Here is a 25,669-nt window from a genome sequence, read left to right as displayed (position 1 = left end):
CTTCTCTCAATTTATAACTTTCTTTAAGGTTCCTCATGAAGGCAAATTCTTAATTTTAATACAGTAAAACATCAATCTTTTATAACTAGTGTTTTATATTTTATTTTAAAAATCCTTTTATTTCCTACTGAAAGGTTTAAAAGTTTTACTTTTGACATTTAAGACATTAATCTGAATGGGATAGGGTTTGGGGAAATTTTAAGAGAATTTATTATATATACCTATTATAACATATGTATTAATTGAGCATCTAGTCTCATTGTGAAACTAACAGGCTTGGACTATGAAAGATATATGATTTGGTGTTTAAGTATCACCTTAGTCTACCACCATACTCCAGCACAAATAGCATATACATTATGTTTATGAAGCTAAGGCTTTGGGGAATTAAAATGTCCTGTTAGTGATTTTGAAAATATGAAATAAACTTTTCAGAATATAAAAATGCAATTATATCACACATATGAATGTAGTTCTCCCTTTTACTTGCTAAAGAAAATCTTTAAAATAATTCTTTCCTCCCAATTTGTTCACACGCACATTTTTAATTTTCCATGCTTGCTTTGAAACAGATAAGGCAACCAGCAAAGCCTCTTCAGGACTTAAAAACGTTAGTAATATCAAATTCAATATATGGAAATGCTTAACAAATAACAAAGTCAGTTAATATTCTTTCCTGATATAAGTTGAAGGTTGAAATAGGGAAGTGTTCTCTATCCAACTCATTTCATATTTCCCAATGTCCTCTTTATATGTTTCCTTCCTACTTCCTCGAATGAGGATATCCTTTTTCTTTTTTTAGTGTATAACTTAAAGAGCAGTATTTGGAATGTCATTACACACACTCAGATTATAGTAAGTAAAAATTTCAAAGGACAACTGGAGGTGGCTATCAGCTACCAGATGACCAGCATCTAACTCTTTTCCCACTTACAATTCTAAGGCAAAGCAGAAAAGTATCAGGAAAATGAAATATAGTGGAGGCAGAATTATGTGAACACTGGTTATGTTGTCTAGTGGCCATGGTATATTATTCTTATTTTGAAATAGTGTCAAAGATAGAGTAATGTTTAGCTTGTGCTAGGTTTAATTTATTAAATCAGTTACCTGTGCTCGTTTTTCCATATCTTGGCATGTTCCTAGTTGTTCTTCCATTGCAACTCTGATTTGCCTTGCTTCATATTCCAATTGCCTCCTGGTCATATCAGTTTGTAAGGAAAACTGAAGCCATAAATAAAATTAAAGTGTTAATATCTCATGCTTGTGTGTTTAAGAAAAAAAAAAACACCTAAATACCAACAGAAAATTAATAAGGAAATATGTATAAGTTATGGTGCATGAGAAAGCTGTATTTTACTCCAAGGAGTCCTAAAATGTAAATTATAGGTCCTAGACTCAGTCTGAGTCCCTAATGTGAAATGCAGAATTGAAATATTTTTACTGCCCCATAGCCACAAATGTCTTTAATTAAATTGTACTATTACATTTAACATATAAATAATTGGTCCAGTAAGCCTACCTTTAGTTTCCTTCTGATTCTTCTTCATTGAAGAAGTACTACTTTTAATTATTAAAAGCTAGTATATTAATGTGGACAACATAGAAAAATAAAAAAACAGGTTCATTATCCTTAAGTTTGTACCTCAATTTAAGGTAAGGATTACCATATACATGCAGACTAAACAGAGAAAACTCCATGTGTAAAATGAAGAAAATGGGATAAGAAAAAGCTTTATGTAATATAGATAATCATAAATCGTGAGGAAAAAGTCAACACAAGCCCAAGGATTCCAGATTGTATTGTCAGTTAACTTAGAGGAGCTCTGACCCTTTTCCTGTTCCTATGCAGAATGTATTCCTAAAGGCATACCCAAATTATGGGCTGCAATATGGAAGAAACTCTGAATGTTATTTCTAACTAGAGGCCCAGTGCACGAAATTCGTGCATGGGTAGGGTCCCTAGTGGCTGCTGGCTGCTGGCCAGGGCCTCCCTTCCCCCGGCTGCCTGCTGCCACCAGCCAGGGCAGGGCTGGCTTGGGGGAGGGGCCATGGGCGGTTGGCCAGCTGGACGGCCCCACCCCTGGTCAAACTCCAAGTTAAGGGGACAATTTGCCTATTAGGCTTTTATTATATAGGATTCCCAATTAGCCAGTTGTAACTCCACTGATACGTCCTCCACTTCCTACTACTCCACAAAAAAAAATGAACATGACACAGTATGTTCCAATAATATGCTTTAGATCTGATATTTTAAAATCAATGTCTATATCTTGATACACATTTCCATATGAAAGTGTTCTTAACTTGGCTTCCCAATAGTAAAAACAAAATTTCTAAAATTAAAAAACATTTATGAAATGCAAGCAATTGAAATTGGCTAACGTTGCCAAATAATCCATGGTAATGTCTTACATAATCTATTAAATAAATGTGATTATTAAATAAGTTCATCAAGGAATAATTATTTTACAACTGATCTTTGTTTCAGATATTAACCAGTTGCTCTTGAATTGTCACATATATCTGACCCTTTTCCTAAACCTGACTACACACAGGCAGTGGTCTCTAAATTTGTATATTCTAATTACCAAAATGAATGCTGAATAAAACTATACTTTGGTATTTTTGTTTATAAGAGTAAAAATACCACCAAACCTTCGTTTGCTAACAACTCTACAATAACTATTCTTTCACCATTTGTGTCTCCTTATTTCCCAGAAAGGTGTTAAGGACATTGTCAGGGAGGAGGATCTTCTCTCTCCCTCTCAAAACCCTGAAAGAGTGTCCACTCAGGCAGCCTGGCAAACTACATGTTTTGGAAAAAGGTTTTTCTTCCATTTTTGCTTTTTATTATGTTCCCTCAAAAGTACTATTAAAAAATGAAAAAATCTAAGCTAAGAGAGAAAGATGTATTTTAAATATATATTTTTAAAAATATTTTTAAAAGTTAGAAAAATATTTGTAGGCAACAGTTGAAATACAGTCTTGGTTGAAATTACTAATGTATTTCAGAAATGTGCTTATATGTGCCACCTCCATGAATTAAGATGGGTGGGGAGGGAGAGACTGACAAGATTAAATTCTTTTACACAGCTATATTTGTTTGCAAAACAAATTTTAGTACATGCAAAAAGTTCTAAGATCCATGTCAAAAGCTATTGTCATTTGTAATAACTGAAAATAGCACTCAAATTATCTTCAAAGATATTTTTGTTCAAAAACTATCTGGCATGATTCCTATAACATGGTTCAAAAAATAGACAGATGGTGATAAACACTTCTACAGTGTATGTTTGGCAACTCAATACACAATAAAAAAAACAACAGTTGCCTAGTTAAATCCTGAGTCCTTTAGAATTCAAACAATAAATTTTGGGAACTCAGGGCTTAAACATAAATATTTGCTTGAGCACAATGAAGTTTTATCATCATTATAAACAAAAATTCATTATTATATATTCAAGTTTAAAGTTAGAGAATACATATTTTAGTTTACAAATAATTATAGACAGTTATCCCACATTTTTAATAGATAATTTAGGTACTTTAAAAAAATCAAGTTAGTGCCCTAGCCGGTTTGGCTCAGTGTACAGAGCGTTGGCCTGTGGACTCAAGCGTCCTGGGTTCAATTCTGGTCAAGGGCACATGCCCGGGTTGTGGGCTCAGTCCCCAGTAGGGGGCGTGCAGGAGGCAGCCAACAATAATTCCCTCTCATCATTGATGTTTCTAAATCTCTCTTCCTCTCCCTCTCTGAAATCAATAAAAATATATTTAAAAAATAAATAAAAATAAAAATAAAGTCAGTAAAGTCTATAATAAGTCATATTGCCAAGCTACTTACATTTTCAGTTAAAGGAAGACTATCTATTCTTTTAGTGAGATTCTGAAGTTGAGCATAATACCAGTCTTTTTCCTTTTCTTCTTTGTCAAGATCAGCAAGAAGTAATGATCTGTTTTGTTTTTTTAAAAAAAGGTTAAGGTTACACAATGCTAATATAGAGTACATAACAGCAGTTCTTATTACCTGTTACTGTAAAGTTCTCTCTTCAAGTTAAAGTATTAATAATGAATAAATGAAAAACATTGATTTTTGAAGATGGGACTTACAATGTTATAATCATTAAAGTTGAATATTAAAAAGATTTTTTTCAGCTAAACAAGGTGCTAATCAACATTATAATATTTACATTTCACCAAAGGCATTGTCTTCACATTCATGCAGTCTAAGAATATGATGATGGCTTGTAGTAAAAAGTACATATAACAAACCTCCAAACTAATACAAGAAAGAAAGATACAATAAAGAAGAAAAGAAAAGGAGTAGGTATGAAGAAAATGAACTTAGAGTATAAGAAGCTACTGCATTGGACACAAATGTAGTTTTTTTGCTTCTCAGCAGTCAAAATAGTAAAAAATATATTGTCACTGTACAATAAGAGGAAGTTATTCTGAGGGAAACAAACACTTTTCTTAGTTTGGAATTTGAAGATGAATTTATGTAATTTCTGAACTACCCAAGAGATGTTGTCCTGAATAACAATCTATATATCAGATACTCTAAATGATCATTATAAACATAAATGCAAACTAAGAGTGTCACTGAGATAAAACTCAGTTGGTACAAAGCATTATGTTAAGCGAAATTAGCCAGCCAGAGAAAGATAAATATCACATTATCTCACTCATTTGTGGAATATAATAAACAACATAAACTGATGAACAAAAACAGATCCAGAGAAGCATCGATCAGATGCTCAAACCTCAGAGAGATGGTAGGGGAGGGTGGGGGTAAGAGGGAGAGATCAACCAAAGGACTTGTATGCATGCATATAAACCTAACCAATGGACACAGACAGCAGGGGGGTGAGGGCATGAATGGGGGTGGGGTGGAGGGGCCAATGGGGGAATAAGGACACATATGTAATACCTTAATCAATAAAGAAAAAAAAAAGTATGTGATCTCTTTTCATGTGGCTCTTTCCCAAAGCTGCTACTATTACCATTTTCTTGTTTATATTTTCAGAGATATTCTATAACAGCGGTTCTCAACCTGTGGGTCGCGACCCCTTTGGTGGTTGAACGACCCTTTCACAGGGGTCACCTAAGACCATCAGAAAACAGATATATAATTACATATTGTTTTTGTGATTAATCACTATGCTTTAATTAGGTTCAATTTGTAACAATGAAAATACATCCTGCATATCAGATATTTATATTACAATTCATAACTAGCAAAATTACAGTTATGAAGTAGCAACAAAAATAATTTTATGGTTGGGGGTCACCACAATATGAGGAACTGTATTAAAGGGTTGTGGCATTAGGAAGGTTGAGAACCACTGTTCTATAACAATGTAAGGATCTATGTACATTCTTAAACATAAACAGTACCACATGTGTTACCTTATAACTTATTTTCCACTAAAAAATCTTGGAGATAATTTTGTATCAGGTCCAATGTATTTGTGGGCAGGGACATAGTATTCCATAGTATTTTTGAATCCATAACCACTTCTATGCTAGAGGACATTCAGGATCTTTCTAACCTTTTTGCTATTATAGAGAACTAGAGGCCCAATGCATGAAATTCGTGCACTGCTAGGGTCCCTAACTGCTGCCGGCCTGGGCCTGGGCCTCCCTCCCTTCCCTTAGCTGCCTGCCGCCACCAGTGTTTCCCTCCCTTCCCCCGGCTGCCTGCACCTGCTGCTAGCCAGGTCCTCCCTCCCTTCCCCTGGCTGGCCCTGCCCCCTGGTCGAACTCCTGGACAAACTTCCAGTTTAGGGGACAATTTGCATACTACACTTTTATTACATAGGATGCTGCACTGATTATCCTTACACATAATATCATTTCACACGTGCAACCATGTATACTGCCCTTGTTAGATGTTATTTATGTACCTACTAGAGGCCTGGTGCATGAAATTCATGTGTGGTTACAGTCCCTAGGCCTGGCCTACGATCAGGGCCATCTTCCCCAGTTGCCCACAGCCATCCCCACCACTCACCGACACCCACCCCCAGTTCCCTGTTCACCATCTGGTGATCGGTGCCTGGCGGCCAGAGGAAGGGACTGAGAGGTCAGCTGTTCCCACCTGCTCGCCGGCCCCACTCCCGCTGCAGGTGGCCATTAGGCGATCAGAGCCTGCCAGCCAGGGAAAGAGACCAAGAGTTGGTCAGTGTGCCTCACAGTGACTGGTCCAGCAGTCATTCTGCTGTTAGGGTCAATTTGCATATTACCCTTTTATTATATAGGATTACCTTCACCAATGTAAATGTTTCATTAAACTTTTTTATTGTTGTAAATGTAGGTTGCTTTTCCTCCAAAAATGGTCTATCGCTACGGTTTTAGTTTGACTTCTTTTAGTATGAGTGAGGGTAGGCATTTTTTCAGTAACCATTTGTATTTTCTTGTCTGTGACTTTTTCCTACTTATAGAACCTCTTCTATGTTAAGAATAACCACACTTTGTCAGTTATATGGGTTGCAAATATAATTTCTCAGTTTATCACATATCTTTTAACTTTGTTTACAATGTGTGTCATGTAAGATTGATGGATTGATTGATTGATTTAAACCCTCACCTGAGGATATTTTTTTCCATTGAGTTTTTGAAAGAGTGGAAGGGAGGGAGGAGGAGAGGGGAAAGAGAAAAAGAAACATCTACGTGAGAGAGACACATTAATTAGTTGCCTCCCGCATGCACCCTGACCAGGGCTGGGGATGAACCTGCAACCAAGGTACATGCTCTTGACCAGGAATTGAACCCATGACCCTCTAGTCCATGGGCCGATGCTGTAATCATGAGCAAACTGGCCAAGGCATGATATTCTTGTAATCAGATTTGTGGACATTTTCTATTATGGCTTCTGGAGCTTGCTCATATACGGAGAAAGATGCTCCCCACTCAGATATTGTTACTTTAAAATCCTATTTGATTATAATTTCTTGAAAAAATATGTATGCATATATGTGGAAGGTTCTATGCTTTATAAAATTCCCTTCCCTTTACTTGAGAAGCCATTTTTAAAATAAGAAACAAGCCTTCACTTTTAATGTGGGAACCTCAATAGTGAGGGAATCCATAATTCATGGTAGGGAAATAAGCCCTGCTTATGATGTAGCAACCTTGGCAGAGTGTGGACTAATGAGAAGTCACATTTCCTTCCCTTTCTAACAACAGAAGCAGGGAAAAGCACTGTAGAAAGCCTGAACCCCTTTCAAAAGCTGAGCACCAAACTAGCATAAAGATAAAATATGATTCTATTTTTCAGCTTTCCTGGGTGAGGACCTGCAGGACCCAGCAGGACTAAAGTAGGCAAAAGAGATAGATAGGTGGTGATACTCTGATTACTCTCTAATAAACAGGCTTATGAAATAAGAGCTGGGTATGTAAAGTGAGAGGCCAAATGTTACTGATGGTGGTAGAGTAAGGGGGAGGTTAGAGAGAATAGGGACAAGTTGTTACTATAAAGTTTAAGCTCAAACTGTGAAAAAAAATGCTTTGGGAAAGCCAAGGCTATAGTGTCTTAAACTAAAATGATATGATGGTAGTTGACCTTGTAACTCACACAGCAGTGCTTAAAACTCAGAAATTAAACTAGGTCTAGACCCAGACGCAGGTAGGTCTTTAGGGTTTAGTGTACTAATGGCTTATATAGTGACTAGAGGCCTGCAGGATCGGGCTGAAACTGGCTCTCCGACATCCCCCGAGGGGTCCCAGATTGTGAGGGAGCAGGCCAGGCTGAGGGACCCCACCGGTGCATGATTGGGGCCGGGGAGGGATGCGAGAGGTCGGCCAGCCAGGGAGGGACTGTGGGAGGGCTCCAGGGCATGTCTGGCCCATCTCGCTCCGTCCAGATTGGCCGGACCCCAGCAGCAAGCTAACCTACCAGTTGGAGCATCTGCCCCTGGTAGTCAGTGCACCTATAGCGACTGTAGCCCAGTCAAGTGTCTGCCCCCTGGTGGTCAGTGCACGTCATAGTGAGGGGCTGAGTGGCCTTAGCATATCATTAGCATATTATGCTTTGATTGGTTGAATGGCCAACCGGTTGACTGGACACTTAGCATATTAGGCTTTTATTTTATAGGATTGTCAACAGTCTTCCTTAAAAATGCTTCTTCATGTAAGCCTCATGTCTTCTTAGTCCTCTACCTAACTCAGAATCACCCAGAATAGTATGGCACACAAGTTATTAGGTATTTAATAAATATTTGTGTTTTTTTTTTTTTTTTTTAATATATTTTATTGATTTTTTACAGAGAGGAAGGGAGAGAGATAGAGAGTCAGAAACATCGATGAGAGAGAAACATCGACCAGCTGCCTCCTGCACATCTCCTACTGGGGATGTGCCCGCAACCCAGGTACATGCCCTTGACCGGAATCGAACCCGGGACCTTTCAGTCCGCAGGCCGACGCTCTATCCACTGAGCCAAACCGGTTTCGGCAATAAATATTTGTTAAATAAATTAACGGCTAACATGACAATAGCTAACATTTATTAAGTGCTCTATATATAAGATATAGTGCTAAGGACTTTTTAAAAAAATCTATAGATTTTTAAATCTCCTTCTATTAATGGGAAAACTGAGGTTCAAAAGGCTTATAGAGCTATTGAGCTGGTTTTGAATCCTGGTTTGACTATTTACTAGCACTTATCTTGTGTAATACAGAAAAAGAGAAAAAAAGAGGCAGAGAGAATTAATCTCTGACTTAAGGGAGGTCTAGAAAGAAAGAACAGAAACATAGGGGAGAACATCATCAAATAAATAACGTACAGAATTTTCAAAAGCTGTAGAAAACAAATTTTCAGATCAAAAGGGCACACTAGTATCCCACACGATGAATGAAGAAAACACACACACACACCAAGGCATTGTAAAAGCTTCAAAGAAGAAAAATTGCTGCCTACAAAGGTATAAGAATCAGCCTGGTATCAAATCTCTCATCAGGAACATTGATAATGAGAGGAAAATGAATTTGAACCTAGTCCTACCCAAACTATCAATCAAGTGTGAGAGCAAAATAAAGATACTGTCACATAAACAAGGTCTCAATTTTCTTCCCTCCAACATAGTGAGAACTAAGAGGATGCAAGATATATCAGAACTACACACACAAACACCCTCTCCTCTCTCTCTGTCTGTTAATAAAATAAGGACTTTACCTACATGAAGCAAAGTTCCTAAGAAAGTCAGTATGCTCACATGTCCTTTGCCTCTTAATAGAGCTCAAAGGGGACAAAGATGAAAGACCATGGATCCTAGTTAGCTTCTTCTTTTCCAGCATAGTATTTCCTACACTGTCAGACAGAAATAGTCCAGGTTCAAGGTACAAAACAGACTCATGTGAACTGAAGAGATGTGACTCATGTGAACACTACTGGTCCAGATGATTATTCCTATTTTTGTAGATGGACAAACCTAAAACCAGAGAAAGTAATCAATGGTCTTTTGTTTCTCAGTGAGATATACTGGACCTTTTTCATATGTTAATATTCGATTTTGACAACTCTATAAGGTAATACCATATCCCAATTTTACAGATGAAAACAACACCAAAATTTAATGACTTGACCAAGGTTCCAGAGCTAATATGTAACACTTTTATACATGTTAACATTTCTTGAATGTCTATTAGAATTTTTAGGAATATAAAGATAATAAAGTTTCATTCATGCATTGAGGAATTTATAACCTTCTAGGAGACATATATTTTTGACAAAATTCTTGATAATGATATATGTTCTGATATTTGTAATGTGATGATTTTAACTGCAGGAAGAATACACTGGCTGTGAGACCAGAACTCATTCCATATGTCAAGCAATGTTTTTGACACTGATCTAGTAGTTATTTTAGTTCAGAAGATAAACAGAAATGCAATTAAAAATCAGTTATATATTTTAACATAGAAATTGTGATCCTGTGTAGGACCCAATGTGCAGAGCACTCAGAGTATTTAAGTGACAAAATATAAATCTTACAATCCCAAGAAATTGCCTCCTTTAAATTTTTAGATTTCATATAGGGACAATCAGCCACATACTATCTTCGAGTTAATAAATGCAAAATGCTCTCTAAATGTTAGTGTACATACTTCATAATTCATATCTTGTATTACAAAATGACAAAATAATAGCAAAAATTGAGGCATACAAATCAATGTTTGCTATTTATTAAAAAAAAAGTTACCTCTCTTTCTCAAGTTCTTCTAAATAACCAGTATTTTCTCTGCTTCCGTTTACAAACCCTCTTCTTGGAAACGAACCCATAGGAACAGGACTGCACTCTCCTGAACGACTGGATACAGATCCTTCCCGGCTTCCATAAGAACGGAGGGACATTTTGGACCGTAGTTTTACTCCAGGGAAATTACTGCTATCTAAGTTAAGCTCTAAATAAAATAGAGACAAGTTTTAATATAATAATTGCTTTAAGTAGTCTAATGCAATATTATTATTTTATTTTATTTTATTTTTTTAATTAAATCTTTATTGTTCAATATTATTATTTTAAAAGTGAAATCTCAGGTTCATATTTAGCTCTCAACTTTAACCACTTTATAATTGAAAAATTATATATATATATATATATATATATATATATATATATATATTACATCAAGCCTTTAGGAGTACTAAATTAATGTAACTATTAAGCAGCCAATTCATGCAGGGAAAAGAAATCCTTATCATAAATACTGATGCTCAGAGAAATTCACTGACTCCTGATTCTAGAGAAATGTAAAAGTAGGAGAGAGAATACGTAGAAAAATCCTGAAAAACAAAAAATTAGAAAATTGCTAAGCCTCTATGAGGCAGACTCTCTGAGAGTCTGCAAAAGGACAGTGTACTAAAGCATCGAGTTAATAAAAGGACACACTTCTTGGTTCAGAAGCTTATAAATTTCTAACAGGAAACCACAAATATACATGACTAAATAAACAATTGTTTAGAAACAGAATGGCTAAACTTTCCCTCCAAAGTCAGCTTGAGTCAGGGGAAAAGAAGTCTGTTAAAGGAAAATTAGACAAAATGTCCTTCCTTAGATTCAAGTTAGACAATAATACATTTAGGGAACAAAAGGTAATTTATTTGCCTACCTTCAGTTATAATTAAGCATTTTTCCTATTTTGAAACTGGAATTTTAAGCAACAAAATAAGACATTCTTTTAAAATTCTGCTAAGAATGGCTTATAACCAGCTTATATATCAGAGGACAAAGCATTTCTATCCCAGATGGAACAGAGAAGGACACTACATCACATGAGGCAATGGGCCCAGTCTGTGGTATGCGGCTTTCTAAAGGCCTATTTAGTGACCAGCAGAGTAGCAATGAGCCTTCAAAAGATCTTAAAATGATCAAGAAGGCATCTAAAATAGTTTATTCAAAGCCAGTAAAATGTTTAACTGAAGAAATAACATGAAAATAGACTTTTTACATTTTCATACTTTAATAATTATATCCTAATGGGTAAAACTGCTATACTAAGGAAACTGATACCAACACCCAAATCAAAAGAAGTTATACTTGGCTATACATATCTAAAGTTGACAACTAAAGCATAAAAAATTATTTTAAAACACTTTTTTAAAATGTACCTTTGAGGCGCTCTAATAAATCAATCTGTCCAGAAGATGTCATAGCTTCATCTTCAATACTTCCTTGTAGTTGTTTAAGTACTTCCTGTAAAAAACAACAACACAATATCTGAACATGACAAAATTCTCAAAATTTTCCTAAAGAATAATTTTAAATATCTTGGTACTTAGGTATGGTAGCTAAAAAGTTATTTTAGATAAACCTGGAAAGCACTACACATATATATTACCTAGTATGAATTAAGAGCAACAAATTATATCCCAACAATGGTAGTGATATTTTGTAATAATAGTAATAATGAGTAGTCTCTTGCAAGATACTATATGGAACCCTTAAGATAAATTATCTCTAACTTTTAAAACAATACAAGGTGGATTCTTCTCATTTTTGGGTCGGTTAATTGAGACTCAAAGAGTTGACCAAGCTAGTGAGCAGCAAATTTATGCAGGAGTAGAGGGCATCTTTATCACAAATGCTGATGTTCAGAGAAATTTACTGACTTCTGGTTCTAGGTAAAAGGTTAAGAGAGTAAGTAGAAGAATTATTTTAGATAATCAGAAAATGGCCAAGCCTCAATAAGGTTGGCTCAATAGTTATGTATTTAGAACCTGTATCTCTCTCTTTTTTTAAAAAATATATCCCTTTGATTTTTTACAGAGAGGAAGGGAGACAGAGAGGGATAGAGAGTTAGAAACATCGATGGGAGAGAAACATCGATCAGCTGCCTCCTGCACGTCCCCCACTGGGGATGCGCCCACAACCCAGGCACATGCCCTCGACCGGAATCAAACCTGGGACCCCTCAGTCCGCAGGCCGACGCTCCATCCGCCAACCCAAACCAGCCAAGGCAAGAACCCGTATCTCTTGGGCGTGCACCAACATGACCATAAAAAACATCAAATTAACACATTATAATAGGCTGTTTTATTTGATGCCCTAAAAAATCAAGCTTTTATATATCACATTTAAGCATATTCTTCTAGTATACCAATTTACATTTAGCAGATATTTAAATGACTATATGCTTATTGCCTCCTGACTTTTGATGCCATTATTTCTTCCCCATCTAAATCTTTCTCTTGATTTGATTTGTCAAGACCCTTGAATGTATCTCTTTTTCAAATTTAGACTGTAAATATTATAGGTTTCTCCTCAGTCCTTGGCTTTCTACCCTACACAACTCCAAAATCTGACACTTATCTTTAAAGAAAAACCAGTCGTGTTTGATACAGGCCCCTTCCCTTTTGTAGGTCTGTCTCTCTCAAACATTGAAAGATTATGGGCTGTTTTATTTTGTCTTCTAGTTCAGCCTTATTCTCAGGTGGTACCTGATTCCCTAGCTCTAAAGTTTTGTCCCTTGGAGGATATGAGCTTAAGTGTTTAACCTCCTGCTTACATAAACTTCAAAGTCTGACAAACATCTTGAGGAGATCTGTTGTGTGAAAGTTATGTCTCTCTTCTATAGCAAGACTTTGCCTAACATTCTGTCTTTGTAGTCCACCCCCAGCATCCTTCACTACAAAAAAATTCAGCCAATATCCCATGGGGAAAACTACCCATGCATTTGGATCTCCTCTAAATATCAATATTTCACATCTGCCTACATGTTTGTCAAGACCTCCAATAGTTTCCTTCCTCCATTGGAATCCTTCTGCCTGTTGCAATAACAAATACTAGTCTGTACCTAGAATCAACAGATATCCCTGGGGAAGAAAATCACCAGAGATCTCAGCTCATCTAGAAAGGGCTCTTTCCTGTTTGCATTTTAGTTAATATAGTCATTGATCCTCCCACAGTTCTCTATAATGTTTTTAAAAGTATGTTTGTTTTTGTTAATCCTCACCTAAGTATATTTTTTCCATTGATTTTTAGAGACAGTAAAAGGGAGGGGGGAAGAGAGAGAGGGAGAAACTTTGATGAGAGAGACACGTCGATTAGTTGCCTCCCTCACACACCCTGATGGGGGCTGGGGATTGAAATTGCAACCCAGGTTTGTGCTCTTGACTGGGAATCAAATGGAACCCTCCTGTGCGCTGGCCAACGCTCTAACCACTGAGCAACCTGCCAGGGCTAATGGTATGGTTTTTGTGTGTGTATGTTTTATAGTTGCTGCAGTAGAATTAATTGCCTGAGGCTGCATACTGCATATACCTAAAAGAAGTCATCCTCAATTTCAGAGTGCTTGAAAGAAAATACAACTGGCAAAGCAATTCCAAATAAAATATTTCAATAAGTGCCTTGAGAAATGGTAGATTTTAAAACTAGTATGTAATTTTAAAGGAGACTATTTATTTGTATTTATAAATTCTAGAAGCTTAGTTTTAAAAATTAATTATATTATATAATCAAATCATTTTAAAAAACATTTTAAGATTTTAGAAACATTACAGAATTTTTTTAGAGACAAAATGTGTTAATGGTAACATTAGTGAATAGAAAATATTTATCAATGAGCAACAGTCATTTCATGGGGGTTGCAACTTGACCCACTTCTGTTTTTCTTAATACATTACAGTTATAGATTCTTTTCATTACCAAACACATATACTTGATAATTAAATTTCTAAAATAAATGATGAAATATGTCAATTTAAACTTTTGTTTCTCCTTTTTTCCTTACATTCTGAAAATGGAAGAAACTTTACATGCATATGGTTTTAGAGCTTATAGAGCAATTTATAAATATTTCATTTTGTCAAAATACAACAAAAATACAAATGTTTCATTAATAGTTTGCTTATAGATATTTTTTTTCTACCTCATACCATCTTTTTGTTTAATGCTTCACATCTCTACATGACTATAATTACCATGTTGTTATACTCAGCATTTGAAATCAATCAAGTTGAGTGTTAGCCATGGAGTAAAAAAATACAGTATATATGTCATTAAAGTTTAATTACAATTTCTGCATTTATCTGATTCCAGGTCAACTAAATCCAATGAAATCTCTATTATACTTTATTATATTTTTATTACAGAAAATGTCAAATATATACATAAGAATATTATAATAAACTTCCATATATCTTTACATCCTGTTTCAATAATTATCAACTCATGGTTTGTTTCATTTACACCCATACCTACTTTCTCCATTTCCCCACCTCCACCCAGATTTGTAACAAATCTCAGACATCATATCAATTCTTCTGTAAATATTTTAATACGTATATTTAAACATGGATTCTTTCTAAACACAACCACAGTGCTATCATTATACCTAAAAAAACAAACATTTCAAATATTCTCAAATATACAGTGTTCAGTGTTGTATACCTATTTTGCTGTGGTATACAAAAATATTTTTATAGTTTGTATCAATGCCATATAAATAGCAAACAGTATTCTCTTTTGCCACTAGATGGTACTACTGCACAAATTGCAGGCATCCTTAAATGATCTCATTGGAGGGACACACCTTGCCTTTCTTTGGGATAAGTAGCTTAATGATTAATAAACATGATCTGATAAGTGATATTTTTTGGGGGGGGGATAACCATTGTTTTGGATAAACTTTAATCCAGCATAGAGTGCCACTGTTTCCAAGTGTCTTTTTACAAATCAATATTCTAAAAAAAATAAATAAACAAGTCACAGTTTCTGCTCTTTAATAGCTGAAAGTCTCGCCGAAACCGGTTTGGCTCAGTGGATAGAGTGTCGGCCTGCGGACTGAAAGGTCCCAGGTTCGATTCCGGTCAAGGGCATGTACCTGGGTTGCGGGCACATCCCCAGTAGGAGATGTGCAGGAGGCGGCTGATCAATGTTTCTCTCTCATCGATGTTTCTGACTCTCTATCTCTCTCCCTTCCTCTCTGTAAAAAATCAATAAAATATATTAAAAAAAAAAATAGCTGAAAGTTTCTTAAGGAAAAGAAATGTAAATAATTTCCTTATAAGGTTGTAACTGCTATGATACCATATGCCCAATCCTAAAGACATATGTGGATAGATTAGCAAGAATGTCTTGTAGATGCACATGTTGAGTAATTATCAATTCATGGTTGAATTCAGATATATCTTAAATGCCAATATTCATGATGTATATCACCGGGTAAGTTGTCAACCTGATATTCCATTGTAGAAATTTAAGGGTCTGATTTGTCATTTACTCTGACATTCCACTTCACGTGGAGATGGATCTAAGGGTAGTGTAAAATGTCTCCTAAAAATGAATTCTGAATTTGTTCAAGTAGTTAAACAAAAACTTAAAAGTCATCTCAGAGCTATCCACTAGAAAACAGACATTCAAATAAGGCCAGTCAGGAGTTCTCTGCAAAATATACCTCCAAAGTAGATGAAAGAGTAGTCCTGTTGGGAATTTTAAATTTTATATCTTTAAAACTTTTGTCATATCATGTAAAAAAAATTTTAGATACATTGTATTGATCAGTGTTAAAATAAGAAACTATTCTTTTTTAACCTATTAGATAACTAATTTGGCTGTTTGTAAGGACACCCATAGTTTGTGGTAAGAAAATATGTTTGTTTATAGTCTACCTTATTTCCAAAAGGATTTGAGGTAGATATCTTGGAGATGTATCGTTGCTAGGGAAAGTTTTTAGAACAGAAATAAGCAATTAAAGCAGAAAAGATTTATACACAGACAGATAAGTAGAAAAGTACATATGAGTAAAAAGACTGAACTGTTATAATATTGAATATAAAGGATAAAAGAGGAGCAACAATAGTTCAGTGATATATAGAAGCTTGAAGAATAAGGAAGACCTCAAAATGCACAGAAAAAGGACTCAGAAAAGAATAGACAATGAATCAGAAAAAGGAGTAGTGAACACACAGGAGAATAGTGTCAAGAACCCAGATGTTAAAATAGCCGAGAGGCAGAAAGAACATAAAACAGGAAAAATTTTTGAAGGAGGTAACAGTTTTATAGATGAGTTCCAATTCTATAGTTATTAAATTCAGTGAGAAGTAAATCTACCTTAGTAATTAAAAATTAAAACAGCGATAAGTCTTAACATAGATTAGTTTGAAATTAGAACATATTTTCCCCATTGCAGACTGAGTATTTTATATCTCTTCTTAGAAGTTACAAAGCTTATCAATGTTATTTGGCCAACCAATTCTAGGGTTTGAAGGTATCATGGAAATCCTCTAGGGAGGCTAGTGCAATGTCTGTATTTTCCTTTGGCAACTTAAAATTAAGTCCAGAAGAGGACCCAAAGGTGATGCAATTTAGCTTGTGACAACACCAGGAATAGGACCAGGTACTGACTTTCATTCAGGACTCTTCCATTAAGGCACCATGATTTTCTTGATAATCTATCAACGCCACATTTAAGTGGCAACAAGATCTGAGAGAGTTGGGGAGGAAAGCTATCCTATCTAATAAAAGAGAAACATGGTAATTAGCCATACGGCCGCTACCCTTCCCATTGGCTAATCACTGAGATATGCAAATTAACTGCCAGCCAAGATGGCGGCCAGCAGCCAGGCAGCTTGAAGCGAACAGGGAGGCTTGCTTGCTCCAGTGACGGAGGAAGCCAGGTTCCCCACCTGCCTTGCCGGCCTCTCAGCTGCTCTCTAAGAAACATTGTAACAAATATAGAAGCTAAACCAAACCCCACAAACCTCCTTTCAGTCAGCCACGCTTCAGCCAGCCGGACCGCAACATTGTATCAAATACAGAAGGTAAACAAAGGCTAGAAACCTGCTTTCAGCAGCGGAGGTCTCATAGCTGGAGCCAAGCCTCAGAGCTAAAGCTGGCCCAGAATAGAAAAAAAAGAAAAAAAGGAGCGGTTGGAAGCTTCAGTCACCCGCCAGCCTGAAAACGGCCCTCAGCCCCTCATCCAGACTGGCCAGGCACCCCAGTAGGGACCCCCACCCTGAAGGGGGTGTGACCAGATGCAAACAGCCATCATCCCCTCATCCAGGCTGGCCAGGCACCCCAGTGGGGACCCCCACCCTGATCCAGGACACCCTTCAGGGCAAACCAGCCGGCCCCCACCCGTGCACCAGGCCTCTATCCTATATAGTAAAAGAGTAATATGCCTCCCAGCACCGGGATCAGCGGAGCCACGAGGCCTCCCAGCACCGGGATCAGCGTGACAGGGGGCAGCGCCCAAACCCCCTGATCGCCCTGCGGCTGTATGTGTGACAGGGGGCGGGGCCACAACCTCCCTACCCGCCCTGCTCTGTTCGTGACAAGGGAAGGTGCCCCAACCCCCTGATCAGCCCTGCTCTGTGCCTGATGAGGGGAGCTCCCCAACCCCCTGATCGCCCTGCGGCTCTGTGTGTGACAGGGTGCGGCGCCCCAACCCCCTGATCGGCCCTGCTCTGTGTGTGACAGGGTGCGGTGCCCCAACCCCCCTGATGGGCCCTGCTCTGTGCGTGACAGGGGGTGGCGCCGCAACTCCCTATCGACCTTGCCTTGAGTATGACAGGGGGCCCTACCCTGAGCGTGACTAGGGGTGGCATCGCAACCTCCCGATCTGCCCTGCTCTGTGCATGACAGGGGGCGGCGTCCCAACTCCCCAATCGGCCCTGCTCTAAGCCCGACCAGGGGCTGCACCTAGAGATTGGGCCTGCCCTCTGCCACCCAGGAGCGGGCCTAAGCCAGCAGGTCGTTATCTCCCGAGGGGTCCCAGACTGCAAGAGGGCACAGGCTGGGCTGAGGGACCCCTTCCCCCCCCCCCCCCCCCGAGTGCACAAATGTTTGTGTACCGGGTCTCTAGTCCTATATAATAAAAGCCTAATATGCTAAGTGTCTGGTCGACCGTTGAACCAATCAAAGCGTAATATGCTAATGATATGCTAAGGTCGCTCAACCGCTCACTATGATGTGCACTGACCACCATAGGGGCAGATGCTCAGACCGGTAGGTTAACTTGCTGCTGGGGTCCGGCCGATCGAGACTGAGCGAGATGCGCTGGACACGCCCTGGAGCCCTCCTGCAGTCCCTCCCTGGCTAGCCAACCTCCCGCGTCTCTCCCTGGCCCTGATCGTGCACTGGTGGGGTCCCTCGGCCTGGCTTGCACCCTCTCGCAATCCAGGACCCCTTGGGGGATGTCAGAGAGCCTGTTTCTGCCTGATCCTGCAGTCCAGGCTGAGGGATCCCACTGATGCATGAATTGGTGCACCGGGCCTCTAGTATTTAATAATTGAGATATATTCTCAAGTTGTGAAGCTAGTTCCTATGAATTACATAGAACACCCAGTCTCAGTAGAGTGATACTTAAGCTTAAAAATAACTTAAAAACTAACTAGTTACTGAGATTTTATACTTATTTCTTTATGACTCACTGGATGAATTCAATACATTTTATTTCCAAGTATAAATGTTAACATTTGTAAGAAAAAGAGTTTACATATTACCACTTAACTTAAAATATACTTTTAAGTAAGTGAAGTATCTAACCCAAGTTTACAAGAGGGAATACTAAATAAAAATGGATAAACTACAATTAAAAGTCACAATCTTAATACCTTCATATTAGATGCCTCAGTTTCCAGTTTTGTAAGATGATTGGAATTATCTTCTAGCTCTTGCCGAAGATTTGAGTTCTCCATCTTCAGTGCCTCAACTTGCTTTAACAACTGATCATATGAAGCTGCAGCCATCCTTGGCTACCCTTGGACCTATAAGGTTAAAAAGGATTTTGAAATTCACTACTAAAAATATAGTGGCTGCTTGTTTACAAAGAAAGGAATAAAGAAACAAAACTCTTGAGACATTTAATAAGAAGAATTGTGTTAATATGTTAGTTTAGGTCTCAAAATAATATTGTTCAAGTAGTAGCATCTAAGAGGATGAAACAATGGAGTCTTAGTTGAAGACAAACAGGATTAAATTAGAAGAGAACTTGTGTAGTGTCTGAATACATTTGACTTTTCAGAGTAGATGAAATTTTTATTAGGTTAGAATTTTTTCAAGGTTTTACAGATATTATACCTGGCGTAACAGGCAAAACACTTAGGAAATGTAATTACTGATAAGAAATTTACTTATATTAGCAATACTAACTTATTTCTGAATTTTGTCCGATAGTCACAGATTTTTAGAGTCAGAATGGATTAATGAGATTAGCTAGTGCATCCCATCACTAAGGCTAGTCTTAAACACCATGCATGGAGAAGTAGGTCTGAAGTTTCAAGAAGGCCTCATTAAAAGGCAGTCATTTAACAAAGTGAACACAAAGGAGAGCGTTAGACTGAGACTTCAAATCTTTTTTATAAAAGATTGACAAATAAGAATGACTAGTATTGAGTTATTATAATTACTCAAAAGGATGAATATAATAGGCCAAGCTATGGTATATGTGGTATTGGAACCTACTATGCTCAGATTGAGGCCAAAAGACACTTAAAGAAAATGAATGATTTTAGGAGTATAGCTTGTTAAAGAGAAATTAAACAGAGTCTGGAAGTTAATCATATGACTGTAAAAAGAAGAGGGGAGAAAAGAAAATATATAGAAGACAGCCAGGTAATAAGAGGTTCTTACCATGAAGAATATTAGAAAGCAAGGAGTTAAATGAAGACTAACCGAGTTAGGAAGACCCAGGTTCTCTTTTCAGTTTAATTCCAAGCTCACTTTGGAATAAACAAAATCTGCCTACCACAGTTGTTTTTTTTAAAAAATCCTCACCCAAGATTTTATGTTATTTTGATTTTTTTTTTTTAGAGAAAGGAAGCGTGGGATGGGGAGGTCAGGGAGGGAGGGAAGGAGAGAGGGGAGAGAGAGAAGGAGAGGAGAGAAGGAGAGAAGAAAAGGAGGGCAAGGGAGAGAAGGGGAGGGGAAGGGAGGGAAAGGAAGGCAAGAGATTTCCGACCAGGGATTGGACCCATAACCTTTTGGTGTACGGGATGATGCTCCAAACCACTGAAGCACCCGGCTAGGGCAATCATAATTCTTTAAGAGTTCAAAAGTATTGCAAAATTTGTACTTAAGCAATACTTAAAGATCTTGACATAAAAAAATGTTTCTGCAATAAAATCCACTATACAAACTAAGGCAGACAGGTTATAACACTGGCTATATATGACAATATTGGAGTTCACCAACCAGAAGGCTCCTATCAAGGGAAGTCAAGGGACACAGGTCTAATCAGTTCTCCAAAGGCTAGAATCTCTGATAAACTTGGTACAACCTATTGACACCTGAGGACGAAAGGAAGTCCTAGGAGGTAGGGATCACTCACAAAAGTCTTTATGATTGAAAAGAATGTGCATCAGACTTTTATTTGGAGACTTGGGTCTTAATTTCAGGCTTAGTTGTGGTTTAACCTTTGCCCCTTCATTTTAATTCATTTTACCAACTGTAAAATGGACATTTACTACCTGCTCTAATATAATTTACAGGGATACCGTTAGAATTAAGTAACAAAAGCAGAATGAAAAGTAAAAGTGTTATGTAAATACAAGTTATATTACGAAAACAGACATGTAACATAACTTCCTGATTAAGACTCAATGTTGATCTACTATTATAAGACCCTGTCCCTCCAAGCAATGGACAAGAGGTAAAGAAGTAATTGAAAAGGATAGAGGAGATGTCACAAAAATGAAGGAGAAAATTTTACCATTAATAAGCAGGTCTGGAAATATGTAGCACATTAAAAGCATGTGACAAATGTGGAAATCTGACAGATTTAATAATATAAGCCCTAAAATTCTTTATTTCAAGTAAAATTTTAACAGGTGATTTTGCACTAATATAATAAAACAAATTAAGAAGAAAAGTAAGTAACACAGAGATGGGTACAGATAGGCATGCTAAAATATAGAGGATATTACCTTACACAATCACAAAAAGAGCCAGAGGAGCAGAAACTTAAAAGTACTCTTTAATAGAGGGGAAAACATTCAACCCTTCAGATGGACAATTAGAATATTCTATCTATCATCTTTGTTTTTCTCTCCAGAATGGCAATCATTAAAGTCACTTCTGTTCTAGAAAGAAAATGTTTCATATAATTTTATCAGAAAAACAAGATGTTTCATGGAATAATATTCTAACTTATATTTTTTTAGGATATTGCAGCCATCCCTCCCTAAGTCAAAATTGCTTTATGCAAAATTTGAGAAATCAAGCATAACTTCATTTTGGAATACCTTTTATACAATCACAAGAATTTCATACCAAATACATTTTAAATGCAAGTAACTCAACAACATTTTAAAAAATCAAAACTTATAAAATGGGAAAACATCTGAATCTTTCGCTTTGGTGACAGTATACAAATATCCCAATTTTTTTTTTCTATAGTAAAGATGCTAGGGTAAGGAAGAAGAAAGCTTTTACTGTTTTGTCTTAAGGAATGAAAAAAATGTAATTGTCAGTATTTTTAGATAGTATTTTTAGAGAAAAATACTAACAGAAAGAGAAGAAACCAAAAGAATCAATCACAAAAGACTATTTCTAGTCAACACAAAGAATAAAATTAGAAAGGAATACTATTGGCAGATGATATAATTATATATTTGGAATATCCAAAAGAACCAACTAAATATTGCTATAAGATAATTTAGTAATGTGCTATAGTACAAAATATAAAAAAATGTTTCCTTTATATATACGAAGAGAAATCAGACAGACAATGAAATGGGAGGAAAGATCACATTTACAATTTAAAAAATAATAAAATACTTAGGCATAAATTGAACAGTATCCAAAATGTATGAGGAAAACTGTAAAACACTTCTGAATGATACTAAGGTAGACTTCAACAAAAAGAAAGACATACCTTGTTCTTGTTTATGAAGGTTCACTAATATAAGGTGCCATTTCTCCCTAAGTTAATTTATAAATTTTACAGTCCCAATAAAAACAAGATATAAAATTTGTTTGTTTTCTGCAGCTAGATATTAAAAAAAACCTAACAAGCAAAAATAGGAGAGTAGGAGGAATATACCTACCATATTTTAAAATACCATACAAAGTCTTTATAAGTAAAACAGTATATAGTTAACTATATTTTACTAATAAGTTAACTTTGGAGTTTTAATACTTATACTACGATTATGTAAGATGTTAACATTAGGGGAATCGGAGTGAAGGGCATCTAGGAACTCTCTACTGTTTTCCAACTCTTGTAAATCCAAAGTTACTTAAAAAGAAAAAGTTTTTAAAAAGCTCTGATATTGGCATATGAGTAGATCTACCATTAAAATACAATTTAAAAAATCCAGAAGTAAATATCTGTAAATTTGGTAAGGATGAAAATGTAGCATCACAACATGTGAAAAGACAGACTTTAAATAAGTGGCATTGGGAAACAGGGAAGCCATGAGGAAGAAGAGAAAACTACATCTATTCCTCAGACTAGGATAAATTGCAAAACCCCCCCAGAGATTTAAAAACATTATATGACATCTAAATTATTGAAATAGTTTTGTCTTTAAATTAAAGATTAATTAAATTAACTACACCCTCTTCCAAGGAGGATGCTATGGAGCAAGAAACATTAATTGATTTGTTAATGAGTATAAGGCATACTGAGGGCCAACTGGAGTTCTCTGAAGTGATGTCCGTTACTAGACTGGGTAATAGAATGGGTACTTCAAACAAATGGGAAAGTTTTTATTGGTGTAAAAACATAACTACTTTTAAATAAGTAGGAAGCAACCATGCAGTGGAATACTGTACTGGCACTCAAAAGAATGATGTTAATGTAAAAGAACAACAAAAAAGTAAAATAAAAAAAGAAGTATGCTGATCACTATGTTTCATATGGTCTGTCCTGTTCTAGTAAAAATAAAAGGATTGTATAGATTTAGTGTCATTGAGCCGAAACCGGTTTGGCTCAGTGGATAGAGTGTCGGCCTGCGGACTGAAAGGTCCCAGGTTCGATTCCGGTCAAGGGCATGTACCTGGGTTGCGGGCATATCCCCAGTAGGAGATGTGCAGGAGGCAGGTGATCGATGTTTCTCTCTCATCGATGTTTCTAACTCTCTATCTCTCTCCCTTCCTCTCTGTAAAAAAATCAATAAAATATATTTAAAAAGAAAAATAAAGTGTCATTGAAAGGATAAAAAACCAATAGTCATTGCCTCTAGAAAACAGGTCTGAGGTCTGCTGAGAAGAAGCCTTCCTTTTTATTGTATACCCTTTTGTAGAGGTTGAAGATTCAACCAAAAAGTTGGCTCTTTGAAAACACTACCTATGATTAGAGAGAAGAACCCAAACATATAAAGTGAACATAATTCTAAGGTGGGAGGTGGAGGGGGGAAATTGATTCAAGAAGAAACAGAAAACCTTAATAGTTCTGTAACTTTTGAAAAATTGTAGCAGTATTTTTCCTCTCCTCCTCCCAACACCAATAAACATACAAACAAAACTCCACTATATAAAAATGGTTTTAGACACCTTCTACCAAAATTTAATAAACAAATCATACCAACTTTATTCAAACTTTCCAAAGAATAAAAATACAGAAAATAATGTGTGTGTGTGTGTGGGGGGGGGGGGGGGGGGGGGGGGTATGTACCCTGACTGGGAATCAAGCCTGCAACCTTTGCGGTTCTCAACCTGTGGGTCGCGAACAATGAAAATACATCCTGCATATCAGATATTTACATTACGATTCATAACAGTAGCAAAATTACAGTTATGAAGTAGCAACGAAAATAATTTTATGGCTGGGGGTCACCACAACATGAGGAACTGTATTAAAGGGTCGCGGCATTAGGAAGGTTGAGAACCACTGGCAGAGACAACACTCCAACGAATCAAGCTATTCAGCCAGGGCTAGTATTTTACTTTTAAATGATAGGAAGTTTTAAGGTCCTTGATTATTTTTCAACAATAATTTTTAATTTCCACTATTTCCCCATCTTCCAGAAATCTGTTGCAATCTTGATTTGGCTTCTTCTCACTCTATGACATTGTATATACATTATCTTTAAAAAAAATTTTTTTACAATCACTTTGATGGGGTCTTAGGAGAAAGAGGTGGTAAATGTGAGTGACTAATTAGCATGCATCAGAAATTGTTTATACATTAAAATATTTAATTCACATGGATTTTTAATTTTTGTATATGGTACAAGTATAGCTAATTTTATTGTCTTCCACATGGATAAACAATTACTAGTACATCAGCACTATTTTTCACATTAATCTGTAAGATAATTTTGTCTCTTCTTTCCCAATTATTTATACTTCATTTATTTTTCTTGTCTTATTGTTAGCTTAAAACTTCAAAATAATTTTGAACAATAGTGATCTTATTCCTGACTTTAATAGGAATAGCTTAGTATTTCACTATGTAATAGATTTCAGTAACTATTTTTTAACATGTTTAGGTATTTTCCTTTTATTTTAAATTTATTGGGAGTGGCTTTTAAATGCCTTTTTTCCCCCCAAGATACCTTCTGATATAGCATATAATCATACAGTTTTTTCTTTTAATTTGTTGATGCTGTCAATTATAAGATTTTCTCAATTTGACTTTGTCTCCATTCCTGCAATAAACCATACGTTGTTCATGTTTTATTTTACTTTTGTTCATTTTTCAATATTTCATGTGGAATTTTTATGAGAAACCAATATATATATTTATTTAGATTTAAAATAAGGTTTTGAATTAAGTTTACACTAAGTTTATAAAATGAATTGGTAGGTTTCTCATCATAATCTTATATGGTTTAGAATAGTCTGAATAACTTATCTATTCTTTGAAAATCAGCTAGAATTGAGATCAGAAGGTATACTTTTAGCAAAAAGGCTTTTAAGTGTTTTAAAATTTCTATGTGGTTTAGATGTATTTTCTTAATCTTCTTGTATCAACATGGCACATTAATAGTTCACCAAGAAATTATTCATTCCCTCTAGCTTTTCAAGTTTATTACAACAGAGTTAGATATGTTCTCTTATTTTAAAATTTGTCTCCTTTCCCATTCATGCATTTTTTGTTTTGTCTTTTGTTTCCTTAATCAGGTTTTATAGGGTTTCATCTATTTATTGGTCTTTACAAAAAACAAAAAACTTATAGTGTACATATCTTTTCCACTACTTTGTTTTCCATCTTTTTTCACTTCTGCATTTATCTTTACTAATCATATCCTTTATTTCCATTGTGTGTTTTTTAAAATTAACCACCC

General features: G+C 36.2%; 1 protein-coding gene across 15 annotated transcripts in view; it reads right to left on the bottom strand.

The window, feature by feature from the left end:
* Window positions 1-25,669, bottom strand: part of APC (APC regulator of WNT signaling pathway) — a 105,636-nt gene that overhangs the window by 48,761 nt on the left and 31,206 nt on the right. For 9 of the 15 annotated variants that reach the window (XM_070412448.1, XM_070412453.1, XM_070412459.1 and 6 more), the window contains exons 2-6: window positions 19,052-19,204; window positions 11,606-11,690; window positions 10,197-10,398; window positions 3,842-3,950; window positions 1,108-1,221 (exon numbers count right to left, since the gene is read on the bottom strand). In XM_070412448.1, coding sequence (XP_070268549.1) covers window positions 1,108-1,221; window positions 3,842-3,950; window positions 10,197-10,398; window positions 11,606-11,690; window positions 19,052-19,186 — 645 coding nt within the window. In that variant the 5' untranslated portion in view covers window positions 19,187-19,204. The remainder of the gene's footprint in view (window positions 1-1,107; window positions 1,222-3,841; window positions 3,951-10,196; window positions 10,399-11,605; window positions 11,691-19,051; window positions 19,205-25,669) is intronic. The other 6 variants (XM_070412447.1, XM_070412452.1, XM_070412458.1 and 3 more) reach the window with 1 other exon arrangement.

Source organism: Myotis yumanensis, unplaced genomic scaffold, assembly GCF_028538775.1.
Source record: "Myotis yumanensis isolate MYYU_CA2020_CCGP unplaced genomic scaffold, mMyoYum1.0.hap1 SCAF_4, whole genome shotgun sequence".
Lineage (NCBI taxonomy): Eukaryota > Metazoa > Chordata > Mammalia > Chiroptera > Vespertilionidae > Myotis > Myotis yumanensis.
This window is presented reverse-complemented; position numbering and strand designations above follow the sequence as displayed.